The sequence below is a fragment of the Apis cerana genome, linkage group LG9, assembly GCF_029169275.1.
Source record: "Apis cerana isolate GH-2021 linkage group LG9, AcerK_1.0, whole genome shotgun sequence".
Classification (NCBI taxonomy): domain Eukaryota; kingdom Metazoa; phylum Arthropoda; class Insecta; order Hymenoptera; family Apidae; genus Apis; species Apis cerana.
The window spans coordinates 8,087,232-8,106,953 of NC_083860.1; the positions used below are offsets into that span (position 1 = coordinate 8,087,232).

Genomic DNA, 19,722 nt, shown 5'->3' on the forward strand with positions numbered 1-19,722 from the left:
ATTTTCCTACAGTTATATTTCTTTTTTTTTTAATCTATACAGATTGTAAAATTGATTAAAAAAGCAAAGAGTCGGCCGCATACCGCTGCCATTGGTGATGGAGGAAATGATGTTTCGATGATACAAGAAGCTCACGCTGGAATTGGAATAATAGGCAAAGAGGGTCGGCAAGCGGCCATTAACTCTGATTTTGCAATAGCTAAATTTAAATTTTTAAAGAAAGCATTATTTGTGCATGGACATTGGTATTATATCAGGACCGCCAATTTGACGCAATATTTTTTTTATAAGAATCTTATCCTCATGATACCACAATTTATATTTAGTATATTTTGTGGGTTTTCCACACAGGTAAAACCTAAATTTCAGAATGGATATCTTTACAATGGTTTTCTATTTTTAAGTTATTTTATCTATTTGCAGTCATTTTTTGACGCCTTATACTTAATGTCTTACAATGTAATATTCACATCTTTTCCAATAATGATGTATGGATTGTTTGAACAGAATTATAGTGCTGATACGTTATTGCGTAAACCATATCTGTATAGATTAAATCAAGGCAATTGTTTATTATCTATGCAGCAGTTATTCTTATGGATTTTTCTAGGTAAATTATTTAAATGTAAATGATTCATTAACGAAAATGAACATTTTACTAATATATTTTTTCAGGTTCTTGGCATGCTATTGTTATATTTTTTATGCCATATACATACATACTCATCAATCCTGTTACTTTATATAATAATACGCCAATAGAACAATGGACATTCAGTATACTTGTTTTCCATTTAGTCACACTAATAGCCAATTTACAGGTAGTGAGATTTTTACTTTCTAAATACCTTATATCAAATTTTTCTTATTTTATATGAAATTAATTTCTATTTTTTTAGATACTTTTACGTAGTTCTTATTGGACAATACCACTTATATTAGTAGTATTATTCTCACAACTAATATTTGTTGCATTTGCAGTTACTCATTCATTTATACCCATGTAAGCAATATTTCATAATTTCACAAATTTCACATGCATATCTTATATTTCATTTAAAATTATTATTTATTTTTATTTAATAGAAGATACGATGGTGATATGTTGAGGGTCTTTATAATATTAGTATCGTCGATTACATTTTGGCTTCTAACTATTGTGGTCGTCGTCACTTGTTTAATTCCTGATTATTTGCTACTTACATATAACAACTATAGATCTACTTTTAAACTAAGAAAAAATGAAGAATCATGGCGTTTTATTAATAGCGATAACGATAATACACAAAATGTATTATTCAAACATATGTTTTACATTTAGATAAGTTATTGTTTTCATGTTAACTAATGATAATGAATAGATATATATATTTCCATTTTCAGAGATAACGTTTTAACATGTCACAGTTTTGGAGACACAATTTTATATTACGAAAATCCGAATGAGATAATATTGCATCGAGGAACTTCAATTTTCTATGAAATTGGTAAATTGTCCTTTGTATTATATAGAACGTAAGTCATTTATTAATTTATTATTTACTTATCTAGATTATATATATAATATTCTTTATAAATATGTTTACTATATTTATTATTATATTTTATTGTAATGTAAAACTATCAATTTATAAAAGTACTTTATATTTATTTATAATTTCTTATTATATATATGTCTAAATTATAAAATGAAGCAACTCGATTAAATGTTGCAGCAAGATTTAAAATGTATTTATAATATATACATTTTTTATCCTCATATCATAATTACATTATGCATAAAAATATCGTAAATATAATATATAATATATATTTACGATGTGTGCGTATGTGTGTAAATAATATTTTAATAATTTGTCTGTTTTTTTATTGTTATTATTTTATTATTATTTGAAATGATTAGAAAATTTTTAATTAAATTATTTACATGATACAGTAATGCTCCAGAAAATACAAGTCGAAATAATTCAGAAAATATAAATTTCCTATTTTCATTAATTTATTACAATTTAAGTAAATCAGTTTTTGACGGAATAAAATAAGAATTGATCAGTTTAATCTATAAAAAATTAAATTTTTATGATTTTCATGTTATTATAATATAAAAATTGATATTTAATTACGAAATTTGTTGTTGTTTTAATTATATTATATTAAAATGAGTTCAAGCATGTAAATCAATTTCTGTAATTAGAATAGCAGAAGATAAATTTCAAAAAATATCTTCAAGTATTACTGTATTACTAATTCTTTAATTATTTTATTATAATCTATTGAATATTATACACATACTATTATAGAATTTCAAATATAATATATTCTTGAAAAAGAAATATTGAAGTTGATAAATTTGATATATTTATATTATGTATATATTAATCAAATGTAAATTAATATAGAATAATTATAGGATGAAAATATGTGCTTTTCTATTTTGTGATTGAACTAGAAGCATTTTTAATTTTTTAAATGATCGAATCTTATAATAAGTGTTTAATAATGTATATTTCTACTAATTATTGTAAATAATTTTATTGTAAATAATTTTATATAAAAGAAAAAATTAATTTTAAAAATTATATAATGTCATTGCACATGATAAATTTTAAATTGTGTGTAGCAAAAATAATATATGTGATGATGTTTTGTAACGTCGTAAATACATTAAAGATTTAATTTGTATTTTTCTCTTTTTATATCCATGCATATCAAGATTTCATGTTTTCTGTGTATTTTTCTCAAATGACGCGCCTTAATGGTAGTTATATCTATAGTTCAAAACTGAAGTTAATTCTGTTCAGTTTCACGGGAAAGATAGGGTATGTCAATATTCGCCAATGTTTTTTCGCTGTTTCAACATGATGTGATAAATTTCCAGAGAGAAATTCTAAAAGAAGGCAAATATACGATGAAAGAAGAAAGAAAAAAACAAACTTCAAGAAATATCTTATATAATTAATTATAGCTTATGATCTTATTATTGAATGAAAAAAAAAATAAGAAAATAGAAGAATGAAAAAGGCTATAATTAATTGTATAAATTGAAGACATTATTTGTGATATTATTAGAAAACTGGTAAAAAAAAAGAGTCATGATGGTAGATTAATTATTTATTTGTTAAGTCTTAAAGTTGTTTTAACCTAAGGATTGTTTTAAAAAAGAATCAATTAAGTTTGTTGCAAACGAAATGTTGCCATTTTTCACATATTTAATTATAGATCAAAGTTGTTAATTCTATACATTTTCACGAAGTATACATATTAGATTTATACATATTTTGTAAAAATAGATTCTTGTTAGTTAATTTTTTAGGAAAGGATTTTGTACAATGGTCTGTTGAAACAATATAAAATTATTGTTATATATAAGTTTATTTGATTTTAATAAAATTAAACTTATATAATTTCTGTATTCATTTATTTTTTTAAGATTATATTTTATATGTTTTGTTTGATTATTCTTTTAAACTTGAAATTTTGTATTTATATATTTACTCTTTATTATTTTTTAATACTTTGTTTTACTTAAATTGATGTTAATTATTAATATTTATAATAAATTTGTATGTCTATGAATAAATGCTTTAATTTCTTATTTTTACATTACATTAAATTTTAATTTTATTTTACAATATAAATATATATTTTGGATGAAAAAAATATTTTAGGAAAAAATTCATATAGATGGACAAGATAAAAAAATAAAATAAAAATAAATATTTTACCTTTTAGGTAAAATAATTTTATGACAAACTAAATAAAAATGAAGATTATGTCATGTTATTTTCGACGTTTAATAATAACAGCATTATTTGTTTTATTGCTGTTTTGTGTTATTCAAGTTTTTCGTTCAGAATTAGGATTTAATGATAATGAATTATCAAATTTAGATAAATTGTAAGTAAACATTTTATTCATTTCAATACAAGAATGAACCATTTTATATTATAATTCATATTTTGATAACTTATATTATTTCAGAATACACATATCTCAGTTAATTAAGGAATCTGAACAACCTTATATTGGGTATACAATTAATTTTATTAGAAAAATTTTATTAGATAAAAAAAAGTAGAAAGGTCCGTATGTCCTTAGGGAAGGAATTGTGGCTTGTAAACTACCTCAATTAGATGTTTCTAATCCAGAAATTACCAAATTCATTCATGATGTTTCTCCCTTGCAATGTACACCAGAAGATTGGGTTATTCTTCGTGGCTCAAGATTGGTTATTAGTAATAAAGCAAAAAAAAAATATGGATCTATAACTTGTTTTTTCAGTGGTAAATTTTATGAAATTTATATATTTACAGTAATATTTCATAATGTTCATATTATTATATTTTATAATTGTTTCAATTACATTTACAGAAATTCTCAGAGATGATGATTATAATGTATCATTTATGACTCCTATTGAATCTGATGATTCTTATGTTCTAAAATACAGTGATTTTGTTGATGTTAAATGTGAATCAAAAAATAGAAACGAGTAAATATATATTAGAAATAATAATTTATTGATTATTATCTATTATTAATTCATTTCTTATAAAATTTTTTAGATGGCATAGTATCATGGTTGGAGTAAAGGATGATCCTAAAGTAAAAGAAAAAAGTAAATGGGAAAATGTTGGGAACAAGGCTCTTAAATTAAATGTACTTATGTTTGGTTTTGATTCTTTATCCAGAAATACATTTATACGTAAATTACCAAAAACATATCAATATTTGAAAGAATATTTAGATGCTTTAATATTAGAAGGATATAATATAGTAGGTGATGGAACACCACAAGCTCTTATTCCTATTCTTACTGGAAAGATTGAACTTGAACTTCCAGATACTAGGAAACGCATGGGATTAAAAGCAAAGTATGTCAATGTATATCCAATGATATGGAATCAATATAAAGAAAATGGTTATATAACAGGATTTATGGAAGATGTTCATCATATTGGAACTTTTACATATCGTCTAAAGGGTTTTAATAAACAACCAACTGATCATTACATGAGAACTTTCTATTTGGCTGCCACACCATATTTTAGATATTATAATAAATTTTGTATTGGAGGTATTCCAAGACACATGGTATTTCAAATTTTTTTTAATATTCTTTATATTAAGCTTATCAATTTGATCATTAAATTTATTATTCTTATAGGTAATGTTGAATTATATTAAAGAAATTTTTAATGTTTATAAACATCAACCAAAATTTCTTTTTGGATTTCATGGAGAACTTTCACATGATTCTTATAATGATATAGGAATGGTAGATGAAGATTTTTATAATTGGATAAAAGATTTACATGAATTTGGTCATTTGAATAATACAGTATTGATAATAATGAGTGATCATGGACATAGGTTTGTATAATATATAAAATTGAATTGAATAAAATTTTATTTTGAATATTGTATTGTATCACAAAAATTTTATTCTTAATATATTAAAAACTTTATAAACATATATTTGTAATATTGAAAATTTTATTTTTAAGATTTGCAGAAATTCGTAATACTCTACAAGGTAAACAAGAGGAAAGACTACCATACTTTTCATTTGTATTTCCACTGTGGTTTAAAAAAGTTTATCCAGAAGCTTATGCAAATTTTTTACATAATACACGTTATTTAACAACTCCATTTGATATCCACAAAACATTGGAAAGTATATTAAATTTTGAAACACCAAAAATTGGAGATCGTCATCAAAGAGCTATTAGCTTATTTGATAAGGTAGATTAAAAATTATATTTAATATTTATAATGTCTACTAAGCAATTATTAATTTTTCACATAAATGTTTCCAAATAAAATTATGGTGACACAGTTTTTATTTTTTGCTATAGATTAGATATAACATTAACATTTAATTATAGTTAAATTTAAAAATTAATAAATATATATATGATAATACAGATACCATTAGATAGAACTTGTGCAGATGCATTTATAGAACCCCATTGGTGTGCATGTCTTAGTTGGCAAGAAATTTCAACTGACAATGATAATGTTATTGCTGCAGCCAAATATTTTATACAATTCCTTAATAGTTATACAGAAGATCATCGTGATATATGTGAAAAATTGAAAATAAAAGAAATATTGTGGGCTGCTAAACTTATACCTAATAAAGGTATTATAAACAATTATATATTTTTTATGTTAATTGATAAATATTAAAATGTAAAATTATAGGTTTATTGAAATTTCAAAAATCGGGAGATCAAGATGGTTTTATAGGAGATTTTAGCGCAAAAACAAAATTAACTACTGAAACCTATCAATTAAAAGTAAAAACAGAACCAGGAGCTGCTTTATTTGAAGTCAGTATTACTTATGATATAAAAAAAAATAGTTTTGTGACCAAAGTAAGTTTACTATTTATATTATTTATATTATATATATTTTACTATTTATAAATATCAATAATTATCAAAAAATGAAAAAATAAAAATAAATATAAATTTTTTAGATTTCAGATGTTAGTAGAATTAATATGTATGGGTCTCAGGCAAGATGTGTAGAAAATTCTTTATTTCATTTAAGAAAATATTGTTATTGCAAAAATTAAATAGTATTTAGAAAGTAATATATATATTTAATTAAATTATTTGCAAAAAAATTTTCATGAAAAAATTTATAAGCCATGAAAGAAATGCTGTGATTAGAATTATATTTTGATTTTTACATTTATCTCATGTTTTTCGTCTTAACAAACATTAATCTTAAGATAATAATAATAATATAATACAAATAATATAATACAGAAAAAAATAACATTACAAATAAAGAATGTTATTATTTATAGTGTATTTATATATAGTATTATATTTACATTTTACACATATATGAAGTGAATGATGCATCAGTAAATAATATTTTAAATTACATATTAATATTCTTAATAACAATTAATCAATTAAATAGACAAATTGTTAAATTTTAAGTTATATTTTTAATATATTTTAACAAATGAATATTAAGTATATGATAAATGTATAATATAAATAATGCACAATACATAATGTAATGATTTGGTGTATAGAATGTTTTTTTTCATAAAATATACTTATGATATAATTCTCTCTAAATTTTTTTATAATTATTGTGAAAGACAATATTCGCCAAACTGATGCAAAAATGTTGTAATTTCATGAGTTACACTGTCAATTAATAGAAATCCTATATTTTGCATATGTGATGGATCATATGGAAAATATGCTTCTCCTTTATTATCTTTAGCTACTACCTGTAAAACTATTGTACTAATTGATAAATCAGTATCTTCATTTTTTTGTACTCTAAATAATAGAAAAATATAATTATTTATTGTATAATTATTATTATATAAAGAATACTTATAAAACAATTATATCACCCAACTTTATTAAATCCTTATACATAGCTCTTGTTACTTCTAAATATGGATTTAAAATATCTTCATATTGACACAATATTCCTCCAAGAACAAGCATTTGAAAAATAAAAAATATAAATTCTTCTCGTTCATCTTTTAAATATAAATTATACTCTGGACATTCTTCATCTAATAACATCTATAAATTTATTATAAATGAATATATAATTATATATTATAAATAAATATATATTAAAACTAATTAATTATAAATAAGTAAAAATCCATACTGCTCTAAGATTATCAGAGATTAGAAAATTTTCTATTTCCATATCAAATCTTTTACAAATTGCTCCAGATTTGTGCACAATTCCATTTTTAGGATCTTTTAATTTATTGAAGAAAGACATATTTAAAACAGAACAAGAAATAGGATTTATTTCTACACTTGATGCTATTATATCTATTAAATAAACAAAAATTAGTAATACATAATATCATATAGAAAAATATCTTTTGTTACCTTGTTTTGCCCAATAATTTCCTTGCTTTGTTAATAATTCTTTAGCAACAGTACTATCTTTAAAAAAAGCCTAGAAAAATTAAAAAATAATAAAAATATCAAATTTACTTTAAAATTATTTTAAAGTAAAAGTATTTTGAAATAAAAACTACATGATTAACTTACTTCAGCTAAATGATATTTATGATATTTTTGAAAAGGTTCATTGAATGTAAAATGCTGGATAATAAAATTTCCTTTAATTCCCCTAAAAATTGAAAAAAACTTATTACTACAAATTGTTATATTTAAATTTGAATAAAAAAATTTTGCATATATATTTATAAATCAAAAATAGATAATAATAATAACATTAATATTATTACCATTTAGAAAGAAATTCTTGAATTTTTTTATCGTTTATATTAATAAGATTTTTTTGAACAAGGGGGACAAATGTATATTTATGTTCAATCTCCATTTTTAACAAATTTATATTGTTACTATGGAAATACATATGATACATTTATACTATATTAATTGTTTAATATATAGAAAACTTTTGAAAAAAAAGGAAATTATAATAATATATATAATATATATAAAAAAGAAATTTACAAAAAAAATATTTTTAAGCAATAATAAAGAAAATATATAAGATTTCATATAAAATATTTGTATAAATTAGTGTTATATAATTGTTGTATAATCATAAAAATAATTTTTAATATGAATAAAATGAATATATAAAATTTTAATATTTTTAAATATTTTAATAATATAGTTACATAGTTAAAAAAATATTTAGCTTCAAAGGTTTTGAAAAATCATGGCGCCGAATCAACGTCAACGTCAGCTTTTTATTTCCAAGAAAGAACTGAAAAAGTTGAATGGCAGAAGATTTTCAAAGTAAACATAATATTTTTTTTTCTTAATAATAAAACATGGAAAAAAATTTTTGTGTTCTTTTACATTTAATAAAAATAAACATTATATACCGGTTAACCTTTTTTCTTTGACAATTTAATATTAATTGTTTTAAGAAATTATAAATACCTATAATATGTTATTTTATAAGATTTTTATTATTATGAGAGATTTGTATATTTGTATATTATGTAGGTATTTTTATTTTTTTATTTCATGATTAATATGAAATTTCTAAAATAATAAAATTAAAAATTATAAATTAAATATGCATAAAATTAAATACAAATTTCAAGAAAAATTAAGAATGTATGTTTCAGACCCGAAGAATCCTCTGATATTGGACTTATTTATCCTTGTGTGGATACAGCATTTAAATTACTTCTATCTGCTAGATTTTGTTCTGCTATATGGAGTCACATAACAGATTGTGATGAAACATATAATTATTGGGAACCAGTAAGGAATAATTCTTCATAATTTTTTTAATTTTTAATAATGTTTATATATGTGTTTGTTTTATATTATTCTGTTTTAATAAATAATTATTTATTTTACAAAAATATACAAAAATTTTCTTTCATATATTTTATGTTTTAGAGTCATTATCTACTTTATGGCAATGGTCAACAAACATGGGAATATAGCCCACAATATGCATTAAGATCATATATGTATTTATTGATTCATATGGTACCAGCAAAACTTTATCATTACTTGTTAGAACCAAATCCTGTTTTAGTTTTCTATTTTGTAAGATGCCTATTATCTGTGGGTTGTGCATTGTCTGAAGTATATTTTTATAAGTATATATCTTATGAATCATATTATACATGTTAATAATATAGATTCATTGATGATAAATTTTATCTTAAAATATTAACCAAATATTACCATTTTTCTAATAGAAATGTATGCAGAGAATTTGGAATTCACATAGGCAGATTAACATTAGTATTTCTCATTCTTAGCTCTGGCATGTACATTGCTAGTGCTGCATTTTTACCGTCCTCTTTTTCAATGTATGTTGTTTAAAAATAATAATATATAAAATGAATATGTAAAATTAAATCATTTAAATTAATATCATATGTTTTTATATAGGTATTTGAGTACTATTGCAACAGCAGCATGGTATGGGCGTCAGTATGAATTAGCAATTTTTGCTACAGCTTTATCTGCTTTATTAGGATGGCCATTTGCAGCATTACTTGGGTATTTTCTTTTATACTATATAGAAAATTAAAGTGTAAAAATTAAATAATTATATAAATATTTTTCATATCAATTTTCAGGTTACCAATTGCAATAGAAATGTTATTACATAAACAAGAATGGAGTAAATTTATAAAATGGGTAATCATATCTGGTACTGTTGTATTAATACCAATGATATGGATTGATTCAATGTATTATGGTAAATTAGTTATAGCACCTTTAAATATTGTAATGTACAATGTTTTTACTAATCATGGGCCAAATATTTATGGAATAGAACCTTTCAGCTATTACATTTATAATGGATTTTTAAATTTTAATTTCGTTTTTATTGGTGCTATTTGTGCTCCATTTGGATTGGTAATATTTATAAAAACAATAATCTGAAACTTTATAATTTTTGATGTCTTAATCAACATTATAGTTTTTAGTGTGGTTAATTGTACCAGCCAGACCAAGAGATCGTTTATGTTTATCTTACTGGTATTCTTTGGCGCCATTGTATCTTTGGTTTCTAGTGTTTTTTTCACAACCTCATAAGGTAAATTAAATAATATTTTTTAATAATTAAAATTACATATATCTAATTATATTTTTATTACAGGAAGAACGATTTTTGTTTCCTGTGTATCCAATGATTTGTATGGCTGGAGGTATAGCTGTAGATACTATTCAAAAATTATATTTTTTTATCAGGACAAAAATTAGTTCTTTACATATTGCTTATCATTATTTGCAATACACTGTTTATATTACATGTTTTGCTATTTTAATATGTGGTCTTCTTGGAATATCAAGATCATTGGCAATATATAAAGGTAAAAAGTTTTGGTTAATTAAAATTTGAAAGTTAATTAAAATAAAATTTTTTCATTTTTTCTTAAATACTAGGTTATTATGCACCAATGGAAGTACTGATTGATACTAATAAACTTGGTTTAGAAAGAGAAATATCTAAGGATATTAATATTAATTTTTGTATTGGTAAAGAATGGCACAGATTTCCAAGTAGCTTTTTCTTTCCATCAAATAAGTAAGTAACACATTTTTTAACAAATATAATATAAAATGTTTCATGTTTTTAAATAAAAATATTGTAGTTGGAAACTCCAATATTTAAGATCAGAATTTAAAGGTCAATTACCACAACCTTTTTTAAACCATGAAAATGCAACTAGTATTATGCAACCCTATTTTAATGATATGAATAGAGAAGAACCTACACGTTATGTAAGCTATTATTCATAAAACAGTATGAAGATATTAAAATGTAGATTTTATATAAATTTTTTATATGATTATTATTCAATTTAATTAATTTAATGCATATTATTGTAGTTTAATTTAGATAAATGCCATTTTGTATTAGACTTGGACAATGGTATTGAAACAATTTTAGAACCAAATTATTCTCGATTTAATGATAATTTCACAATAATAAAATCATCCAAATTTTTAAATTCAGCAAAGTAAGTGAATTATATGTTGCATGAATTTTCTTTTATATTATCTATAATATTTATTAACTTAATATTTTATTGAATATATTTTATTTATATTTATATTTTAATATTTTATTTATTTTTTAGATCACACCGATTTTTCCGAGCATTTTATATTCCTTTCTTATCTGATAAATATTGTACATATGATTCGTATAATTTATTACAGAATATTAAATTGAAATCAATTCCTCTTTTGTCGAAAGAAAAGAACACAAAATCTGTTTAAATAAAAATTTTAGAACATATGTATGATTTTGATAAACAGGGTCTCTATCAGGGAAATTAATGTTTGATATTTCAAATGGATTATATAATAAAAGATAAAACAAAATAACTTAAAAATAATAAATGAAAATAAAAAAAACAAAAACGATTGAAACTAAAAAAAATTACAAATTTTTTTAGTTTTATTAAAAATAAAGAAATTCATAATTAGATTCTGAATCAATCATAATTTTGTTATAATAAATGATTGTTAATACATGTATAATATAATATATGCGCTTATAGTTAAATATATGCGTGATTAGTGTGTTTTAAAAAATATAAATTATGATGATATAAATATATTGAATAAAAACTTTGTATAAAATACATAGATATATAAAAAACTTATATTTGTAATACAACATTTAATTAATAATTATTTTTTATGTATAAAATACTTAATAATATAAGATATTTTAATTTTGTTCTTGCATTTTTAGTATTTAGACATTTTAATAAACTATTAAGCATTATTTTTATCAATATACATAAGTAATTTTATCAATATAACATATATAATAAACTTTAATAAACTATAATAACTAAAAATAATAATTGTATGAATAATATTTGATAATAATATTTATATGTAATTAAATTCCAGTTTCTTTATAATTAACAATTTATATATATAGTGAGATTATAAATACATTTATGAAAGTGTAATATAATTAATTTTAATTGCAAATATATTGTAAATTTTTGTATTATATTTTATAAATATTCTAGTAAAAATTTTCAGGAACATATTGTGTAAAATCTAAATTATTTAATATATTTTAATTATTACAAAACATTTTTTAATTTTATTAAATTTATTAGTATTTTTTATTAAATTATTTTTTAACAAATTTTAACAAATACGATATAAATTAATTATAAATAAAATATGATTTGTGAACAAATAATATGACATTATAATTTTTTTATCAGACATTTTATAAGTGTCGTTATATTATACATATTAAAATTGCAAATATTAATATTTAAATATATTATAAATATATTATAGGAATTATAGATATCTATAAGAAGATAATTTATGCTTTACTGTAACAAATTCTTATATAGATTTTTTCTCTACCAAAATATCTTACAGAATCATAAAATTCTTTGTTATTAATTATATATATATATATTATAAATTGTTTAAATAATTAAGATATATTATTTTTTTATCATAATTTGCTTTGTATATATAATTAAGCTTTGTGCATAATTTTTTATTAAAATTAAACGTTACCACTATGTATATGAATGGGGCGCTTCTGTCTATCTAATGTTAATAGCCATTTTTTTAGATCAACGCGATAAATTTCGAGTAAACAAAATTTTAATTCATGCGCGTTGATGTATGTCCTAGAGATAAGAAAATTTTTCACTACATATATGTGATATTTATTAACAAATATTTAAATACTGATAAAATTATTATTTAACGTGATGTATACTGATTGCTAATTGTGAAAACACCTACTGTTCGAAGTATAGTAGTTTCGTTAAGATAAATGTAAAATGGAAACGAATGAACGAAATCATTCCATAAAATTACCAGGTGCAGTTGAAGTATTTGCAAATTTGAAAAATGCTCAAAAATTTGCTATTGATATTGGTAAGTATTATGCTGTATATTTTATTAACATTCTATGAAAGATTTTATATATTTTATATAAATTCAATTATAAGGTTATCCTTTGAAGATTATATATTTTTATTTTTAATTTTTAAAATTTGAAATAATCAGAGTCCTTTAATAATGCAATTCAAGATTATTTTGATTTTCATTTAATTACAGGATTATCTTTGACAAAAATAGCTTATTATTCAACAATTAGTTATCGTAAAGCATTATACGAGGATACGGGTTTAGGAAATACTGGAGAACGTACATACAAAGTACATGAAGGCAATAGACTTCATTTTGTTAAATTTGAAACCAGATACCTTGAAAATTGTTTAGATTTTGTGAAAAAAAATTTAGTAAATGTTGAAAGATTTCATGGCAAAAATATTAAAGTAACTGGTGGAGGAGCATACAAATTTAATTTTATGCTACAAGAAAAATTAGGTTTAATGTAAGTATTTTAAAATAATATTTAAATTTTGTATATTTATTAAATGAAATTTATATAATTTAATAAACATTATTAATAAAAATAAAAATAAATGAAACATTATTTTAGAATTGATAAAGAAGATGAGATTGCATGTCTAATAAAAGGTTGTAATTTTTTATTAAAAAATATATCTTGTGAAGCATTTGAATTTGAAAGATATGGAAATCCAGAATATAAATTTCAAAAAGCTGGTCCTAACATATTTCCATATATGTTAGTAAATATTGGTAGTGGTGTCAGTATTCTTAAAGTAAGTTACAAATATAATAATTAATTGTCTTAAAATAAATTCTTCCTTATTTTTAAAATATATATGATATTTTCAGGTTGAATCTGATGAGGTATTTGAAAGAGTTGGTGGTACAGCTACAGGAGGAGGAACATTTTGGGGATTAGGTTTTTTGCTCACAAAAAAAAAGGTATTAATAATTCAATATAAATTTCTTTATATATATATATACATATATATATAAATTATTATTATATCTTTATCTGAAATAAATAAATACAATATTAAAAAATAATTAAAAATATTTTATTAGGGCTTTGATGAATTGTTGCAACTTGCAGAAAGAGGAGATCATCGTAATATTGATATGTTAGTGAAAGATATTTATGGGGGTGATTATTCTTCTCAAGGTTTACCTGGAAATCTTATTGCATCTTCTTTTGGCAAAGCTACTTTTTATAGTGATGGTAAGTGGACATAGAAAAAATAAATAATTTATGTGATTACCAAATTAAATAGTAATAAGGAATAAATGTTTTTATTTATATTTTAGGACAACCAAAATATTCTGAAGCAGATCTTGTTAGAAGTCTTTTACTTACTATAAGTAATGATATTGGACAAATAGCAAGTTTACATGCAACTATGCATAATATGAATAAAGTTTATTTTGGTGGTTATTTTCTTCGTAATCATCCTCTATCAATGCATACTATTTCATGTTCCATCAAATATTGGTCTCGTGTTAGTTTTAAACTTTTTATTTTTCTCTCATGTAAGCATAATATATATATATATAATTTTTTTTTGTAAAACTAGGGAAAGGTGAAACCTCTTTTTCTTCGACATGAAGGTTATCTTGGTGCAATTGGAGCTTTTTTGTATGGTGCTGAACAATCTAATGAATATAATTGGTTGGAAAATTATGCTGGATCTTCAGGATTTAAAGATACAGCATGCACTAATCTTGGAATTAAAATAGATCAATTAGAAATTGACCAAGCAGAAACTGCTGTTACATTTTGTCCACTTTTAAAAGATCCAGCCTCTTATAATCCTGATACAACTGATCTTGCTGAGGATAAAGAAGCTAGGTAAATTATAAATACTTTTATATTACATATATTTTTTAATGATATATAATAAATATTTCTAGAGATTATTGGCTTCAATGTTTTGAAGAATCGGTAGATAAATTCATAGCTAGAGCTCTTCATAGTCAACCACATAGTCCAACTGCAAAAGATAGAGCAACAAAATTGAAGAAAAAATATGTGGACAGGTTGCATTATCTACATCTTGAACCATTGTAAGCTTTGTTCAATAATAAAAATCTAACATTTTATAAAAATATATTATAATTTTATCATTCATAATATAATGAATTATAGTGCTTATGGGACACTTACAGTGAGAGTATTACTGGATACTATTGAACATTGCATGAAGGAATTTGATTTTCCTGATCCTTATTTATTTGTAAGTTTCAGAAAAGTTTATTCTTGTGTTTATTCTTGTATTAGAATTTTTACCAAGTATATATTTAATTAATTTCTAATTTGTTATAACATTTATTTTATATATAGCAAAAGAAGAAAGAAAATGAAGAAGCTTTAAAATATTTAAAAAGTCGCATAATGACTATCGATAAATTGGAAGAAGTGGAAAAGATAAAGACATTAATACTGGGAGTTTTGAGTGGCAATATGTTTGATTGGGGCGCACAAGCTGTTGCAACTTTGATGGAAACAACAGATTTTGGTTTTGCCGAAGCTCAAGCGAAAATACCGGGTACTGCTGCATTGTAATACTTGTGATCATAATTTATCGAAAGAGACAATCTTGATAAAATTAATATATTTTTTTTACTTAGGTAGACCTTGGTTAGTTGATAATTTGGATGATTGGATAGAAAGATTAGAAACAGGTATACCACATAAATGTGCTGCTATCTTCGTTGATAATAGTGGAGTTGATATAATATTAGGAATTTTACCATTTGCTCGTGATCTATTATTACGAGGAACAAAAGTTAGTTGAAATATATATCTTTCAATTTGATTATAATACATTAATAATACATAATACATTAATTAAATTAAAATAAAAATTATTTTAGGTTATATTATGTGCTAATTCTATGCCAGCATTAAATGATGTTACATATTCAGAATTGGTTGTAACATTACGAGATGCATCGAACATATGCAAAGTTATTAGACATGCTCTAAAAGAAAATCGTTTGATTGCTATGGAGACTGCTCAGGCTGGACCTTGTCTTGATTTAAGGTAATTATTATGATATATAATCAAGATAATTATTTTTAAGTATTATTTTTACGAATTATTTTAATAGCCGATTGAACTTAGACTTATGTCTTGCAATGGTAAAACATGATGTTGATCTTATTGTATTGGAAGGAATGGGTAGAACACTTCATACAAATTTTCATGCAAAGATGACTTGTGAATGTTTAAAATTAGCTGTTGTTAAAAATCGATGGTTAGCACGCCGATTAGGTGGTGACATGTACGCTGTAATATGTAAATATGAAAAACCAATAAAAATAAAAATTCAAGATATAAAACTAGAAGAAGAATGTCCAGTAGAATGTGTAGAAAATAAAATAGATATTTGCACATGCGATATAAAAGAATAAATAATAAAAATGTAAGTATATAAATATATAAGTATATAAATATTGAATTATATAGTTATACAGAATTATAACTATATTTATGACTATTTAACTATATATATTTGATATATTTGAAATTTTATTCTAATTTCAGAAATCAAAAATTGAAACATTACAGTATTTCTTTATTTTTTATTTAGGTATGTATATAAAAAATAAAAAATTTTAGTATATTATTTATAATTTTGAATGAAAATATAGGAAAAATATTATTTAAATTTTTATAAAATTTATTGTTATTTGTTTTCAATATTGTAATTATCACAAAATTTATCTTACAAAAAATGATCCCCAATTCGGAAATTCAAAAAATTATAAAATTTTAGAAATACGTAATATTTATATATATTATATAAGTCTACACAATTTTTTTGATGACAAAATTACTTTAAAGCGAAATCAATAATTGAAAATGTTTCAAGAACGAGACGATAATCTTTATGAAAAGAAACAATTTTTATCTGAAATTTTCTTTGTGCTTCTTATAGTTTACGAATTATAATTTTTCAGTTATAAAATTGAAAAGTAGCAAAATTTTCAAAGATTGATTTCATTTCCTTAAAGTGATTTTGGACAGCAAAAAAAAAAAAAAATTTCATAAGACATACCATAAACACGTTATATATCTCTAAAGTATCATAATTTTTTGAATTTTCGAGTTCTTTTTTTGTTAGAAATATTACAAGTAAAACTGGATTGTCAAAAATATTTTTAATATTGTATCAAACATTATAATCTAGTGTATAAAAATTTTAACATTGACAAGAAACATTGATAAAAAAAAAATTAATACCTAGTCATAAATAATGTAATTATTTTTTTTGTAATATAATGAAATGATTGAAAGAACGATTGAATAATGACGACCAATAATAACGATTAAAGACATGTATTATATGATACTGTACAGGATTCTTAGATTCAATAGATATCAGTTTCTGTGATAATGTAACATTCAATCAGAAAGTTACATATTCGTGTAAATTAAAACAGTAAATCAATAGACAATATAATAGAATAATATTATAAAAGATAAATCATTTTCATATATTATCATTTTTTGACTTAAAAGTTTTTTTTGTACAGAAAATTGCTTCTTGTCAAATTAAATTTTTTTTCTTAAACTTTTTTTTTTTGTAAATTAAAAATTTTAAAGAAATGTTAATGTTATTATTATGAAATAAGCAAAAATATTTTTAAAAATGATTAATTTATTAAATGATTATCATAATAAATTTCTAAGATTTCATAAAATGAGTCGAATAAAGATAGATTACAAAAAGAAAATTGTTCAAATTAAGACAATATGATTTTCAAATTAAAGATTGATGCAAACTATTTGTTAATACTCAATATAAAATATGCATATATTTAATTTGATTTATAAAATGTAAATAATATATGAACTTTTTTGTGATTTAATTGCATAAAATATTTTAATAATTAAATGTGATTTTTTTTAAATTTGTAAATTATAATAAAATTTAACATTGAAAAGTAATAATTAATTAAGTATAAACATTTTTTTAACAGTAATTTCATCTTCGAATTTGCTGATCAATCAGAAATATTACTCTAACAGTTACTAACTTTTATTCTATATTATTATTTTATATATATTATATATTTAAGATACTGATCTTTTACTAATGTATAATATTTTGCAAAAGAAATGTAAATGTATTTTTCAAAAATAAATTTCATACAATCTATATTTAATTTTTTTAATATTCACAATTATCTTTATTCATTATTTCCTTTCAAAAAACTATATTTTTTTAATAATAATAATTTTAAGAATATTAAGAATATCAAATCACATTTAGTAAAATTCATTTCGTTTTTACAATAAAGATTTTATAAAATTTATTTTTAATTGATTATATTAATTATATTAATAAAGAAATAATTTAACATTCGTTTCGATGATTCGTATCTTTCGAAGTTTCTAATTTGTCGGTAATGTTTTATTTGAAATTCTGGCATGTTGACAATGTTTTAAGCTTTGAGTCAGATTTATTCGCAAATTTTTACTATTTGCAAGAGAAATAAAAGATCCATGTCATATTGATTCCAATAAAGCAACATAAAATTAAACGACGAAATGAGAACAATCGATCAGAAGTTGGCACTATTTTATAACTTATCCTTTCTAATACGAGACATTCAAATTCTCGAAAAATTAAAAGTTCATCAACATCGTCAGAAACATCCAACGTCGAAATTTTTAAGTATCGGTATCTAAATTTAAATATCAGTCTCCGCATAGGCGCATCTTTAATGGCAACACTTTAATTACACGTTATTCCGTAATTTCATGCAGATTACGTAGGAGAAGCTGCACGTGTGCGTTTATTTGTGACCACACAAACATAGCGATAGCGTTGTGCGGGTAGATATTTTGAGAGCTCTTCGTGTCAGCTTTAATTCCTTCCCAGGGATTCCTTCGCGATTGCGGATTGCACTTGCACTCGTGTATTCAACATAAAATAGCTCCGTAGAAATTGCATTCGCAATTTTCGAGCGCTAGTAACGTTGTTGAATAGTTGGTATATTATGGGAGTAAAGAAGGCGAAATATAGTTTTATAATTTTCCTTTTTTTTTTTCCTTAAAGAAAATATGTAATTATAAGTATAATCAAAATTTGCAAAATCCTTTCAACGTTCATTACGTGGGATTTCAGTGGGAAAAAAGAATTATGGGAGAAAAATGAAAAGGGGTTAGAACGAAACACATTTACGAGCAAAGTTCCTCGATCCTCTTCCAAGATGCAGCCGAAGGAAAGGTGGTTCTAGATTCGATCCTGAGCTACCTATCACACGTAAGCTCTATCGGATTTTGTGCACCGGGCATGAAATCCCAAAATGCACGTATCATTTTGGCGTAAA

General features: G+C 22.3%; 5 protein-coding genes across 15 annotated transcripts in view; 4 read left to right on the forward strand and 1 right to left on the reverse strand.

The window, feature by feature from the left end:
• The window catches only part of LOC108003506 (phospholipid-transporting ATPase IF-like), a 13,705-nt gene extending 10,125 nt beyond the window's left edge, over nt 1–3,580 (forward strand). For 2 of the 6 annotated variants that reach the window (XM_062079385.1, XM_062079389.1), the window contains 5 exons: nt 43–610; nt 676–821; nt 900–1,003; nt 1,087–1,291; nt 1,362–3,580. In XM_062079385.1, the coding sequence (XP_061935369.1) occupies nt 43–610; nt 676–821; nt 900–1,003; nt 1,087–1,291; nt 1,362–1,397 (1,059 nt within the window). In that variant the 3' untranslated portion in view covers nt 1,398–3,580. The remainder of the gene's footprint in view (nt 1–42; nt 611–675; nt 822–899; nt 1,004–1,086; nt 1,292–1,361) is intronic. The other 4 variants (XM_062079387.1, XM_062079386.1, XM_062079388.1 and 1 more) reach the window with 4 other exon arrangements.
• Nucleotides 1,384–7,384, forward strand: LOC108003554 (uncharacterized). Of its 3 annotated transcripts, none has more exons than XM_028669584.2 (11): nt 1,384–1,515; nt 3,733–3,897; nt 3,982–4,029; nt 4,099–4,283; nt 4,372–4,492; nt 4,566–5,094; nt 5,168–5,373; nt 5,508–5,745; nt 5,929–6,145; nt 6,208–6,380; nt 6,485–7,384. In XM_028669584.2, exons 2-11 carry the CDS (start codon nt 3,764–3,766, stop codon nt 6,581–6,583), a joined length of 1,950 nt encoding a protein of 649 aa, XP_028525385.2. In that variant the 5' UTR covers nt 1,384–1,515; nt 3,733–3,763; the 3' UTR covers nt 6,584–7,384. The 3 variants fall into 3 exon arrangements, with proteins under 3 accessions (XP_028525385.2, XP_061935387.1, XP_016921373.2); XM_062079403.1 differs by lacking the exon at nt 1,384–1,515 and adding an exon at nt 2,967–3,098; XM_017065884.3 differs by lacking the exon at nt 1,384–1,515 and adding an exon at nt 3,206–3,332.
• Nucleotides 6,668–8,796, reverse strand: LOC108003571 (cilia- and flagella-associated protein 300-like). Of its 3 annotated transcripts, XM_017065915.3 has the most exons (7): nt 8,660–8,794; nt 8,258–8,374; nt 8,058–8,139; nt 7,893–7,962; nt 7,660–7,832; nt 7,396–7,568; nt 6,668–7,313 (listed from the first exon to the last, which is right to left on the reverse strand). In XM_017065915.3, the coding sequence occupies exons 2-7, from the start codon at nt 8,350–8,352 to the stop codon at nt 7,115–7,117; spliced, it is 792 nt and encodes a 263-aa protein (XP_016921404.2). In that variant the 5' UTR covers nt 8,353–8,374; nt 8,660–8,794; the 3' UTR covers nt 6,668–7,114. The 3 variants fall into 3 exon arrangements, with proteins under 3 accessions (XP_016921404.2, XP_061935398.1, XP_061935397.1); XM_062079414.1 differs by lacking the exon at nt 8,258–8,374 and having other exon boundaries at nt 8,660–8,796; XM_062079413.1 differs by lacking the exon at nt 8,660–8,794 and having other exon boundaries at nt 8,258–8,397.
• LOC108003567 (alpha-1,2-mannosyltransferase ALG9) lies at nt 8,643–12,535 on the forward strand. Of its 2 annotated transcripts, none has more exons than XM_017065904.3 (12): nt 8,643–8,780; nt 9,119–9,257; nt 9,399–9,604; nt 9,707–9,820; nt 9,903–10,013; nt 10,094–10,376; nt 10,441–10,557; nt 10,621–10,834; nt 10,908–11,049; nt 11,117–11,246; nt 11,355–11,485; nt 11,606–12,535. In XM_017065904.3, the coding sequence occupies exons 1-12, from the start codon at nt 8,701–8,703 to the stop codon at nt 11,745–11,747; spliced, it is 1,809 nt and encodes a 602-aa protein (XP_016921393.2). In that variant the 5' UTR covers nt 8,643–8,700; the 3' UTR covers nt 11,748–12,535. The 2 variants fall into 2 exon arrangements, with proteins under 2 accessions (XP_016921393.2, XP_061935388.1); XM_062079404.1 differs by lacking the exon at nt 8,643–8,780 and adding an exon at nt 8,846–8,989.
• A 525-nt stretch (nt 12,536–13,060) lies between these two features.
• Nucleotides 13,061–18,545, forward strand: LOC108003547 (4'-phosphopantetheine phosphatase). The gene is made up of 14 exons (XM_062079396.1): nt 13,061–13,400; nt 13,584–13,863; nt 13,972–14,155; nt 14,232–14,324; nt 14,448–14,601; nt 14,688–14,878; nt 14,954–15,228; nt 15,291–15,443; nt 15,526–15,613; nt 15,721–15,925; nt 16,008–16,165; nt 16,254–16,423; nt 16,491–16,805; nt 16,928–18,545. Exons 1-13 carry the CDS (start codon nt 13,304–13,306, stop codon nt 16,792–16,794), a joined length of 2,352 nt encoding a protein of 783 aa, XP_061935380.1. The 5' UTR covers nt 13,061–13,303; the 3' UTR covers nt 16,795–16,805; nt 16,928–18,545.
• Nucleotides 18,546–19,722: the final 1,177 nt, after the last annotated feature.

Excerpts from the sequence above, each read along its gene's own strand:
- LOC108003554 (XM_028669584.2), top strand. The coding sequence starts at position 3,764 with ATGAAGATTATGTCATGTTATTTTCGACGTTTAATAATAACAGCATTA. Across the intron at positions 3,898-3,981 it reads TTATCAAATTTAGATAAATT|AATACACATATCTCAGTTAA; the intron begins GTAAGTAAACAT and ends ATATTATTTCAG. Across the intron at positions 5,746-5,928 it reads CTATTAGCTTATTTGATAAG|ATACCATTAGATAGAACTTG; the intron begins GTAGATTAAAAA and ends ATGATAATACAG.
- LOC108003571 (XM_062079413.1), bottom strand. The coding sequence starts at position 8,397 with ATGTATCATATGTATTTCCATAGTAACAATATAAATTTGTTAAAAATG. Across the intron at positions 8,140-8,257 it reads CAAGAATTTCTTTCTAAATG|GGGAATTAAAGGAAATTTTA; the intron begins GTAATAATATTA and ends TTCAATTTTTAG. Across the intron at positions 7,963-8,057 it reads ATAAATATCATTTAGCTGAA|GCTTTTTTTAAAGATAGTAC; the intron begins GTAAGTTAATCA and ends TAATTTTTCTAG.
- LOC108003567 (XM_017065904.3), top strand. The coding sequence starts at position 8,701 with ATGGCGCCGAATCAACGTCAACGTCAGCTTTTTATTTCCAAGAAAGAA. Across the intron at positions 8,781-9,118 it reads AATGGCAGAAGATTTTCAAA|ACCCGAAGAATCCTCTGATA; the intron begins GTAAACATAATA and ends TGTATGTTTCAG. Across the intron at positions 10,835-10,907 it reads ATCATTGGCAATATATAAAG|GTTATTATGCACCAATGGAA; the intron begins GTAAAAAGTTTT and ends CTTAAATACTAG.
- LOC108003547 (XM_062079396.1), top strand. The coding sequence starts at position 13,304 with ATGGAAACGAATGAACGAAATCATTCCATAAAATTACCAGGTGCAGTT. Across the intron at positions 13,401-13,583 it reads AAAATTTGCTATTGATATTG|GATTATCTTTGACAAAAATA; the intron begins GTAAGTATTATG and ends ATTTAATTACAG. Across the intron at positions 14,879-14,953 it reads CCATCAAATATTGGTCTCGT|GGAAAGGTGAAACCTCTTTT; the intron begins GTTAGTTTTAAA and ends TTGTAAAACTAG.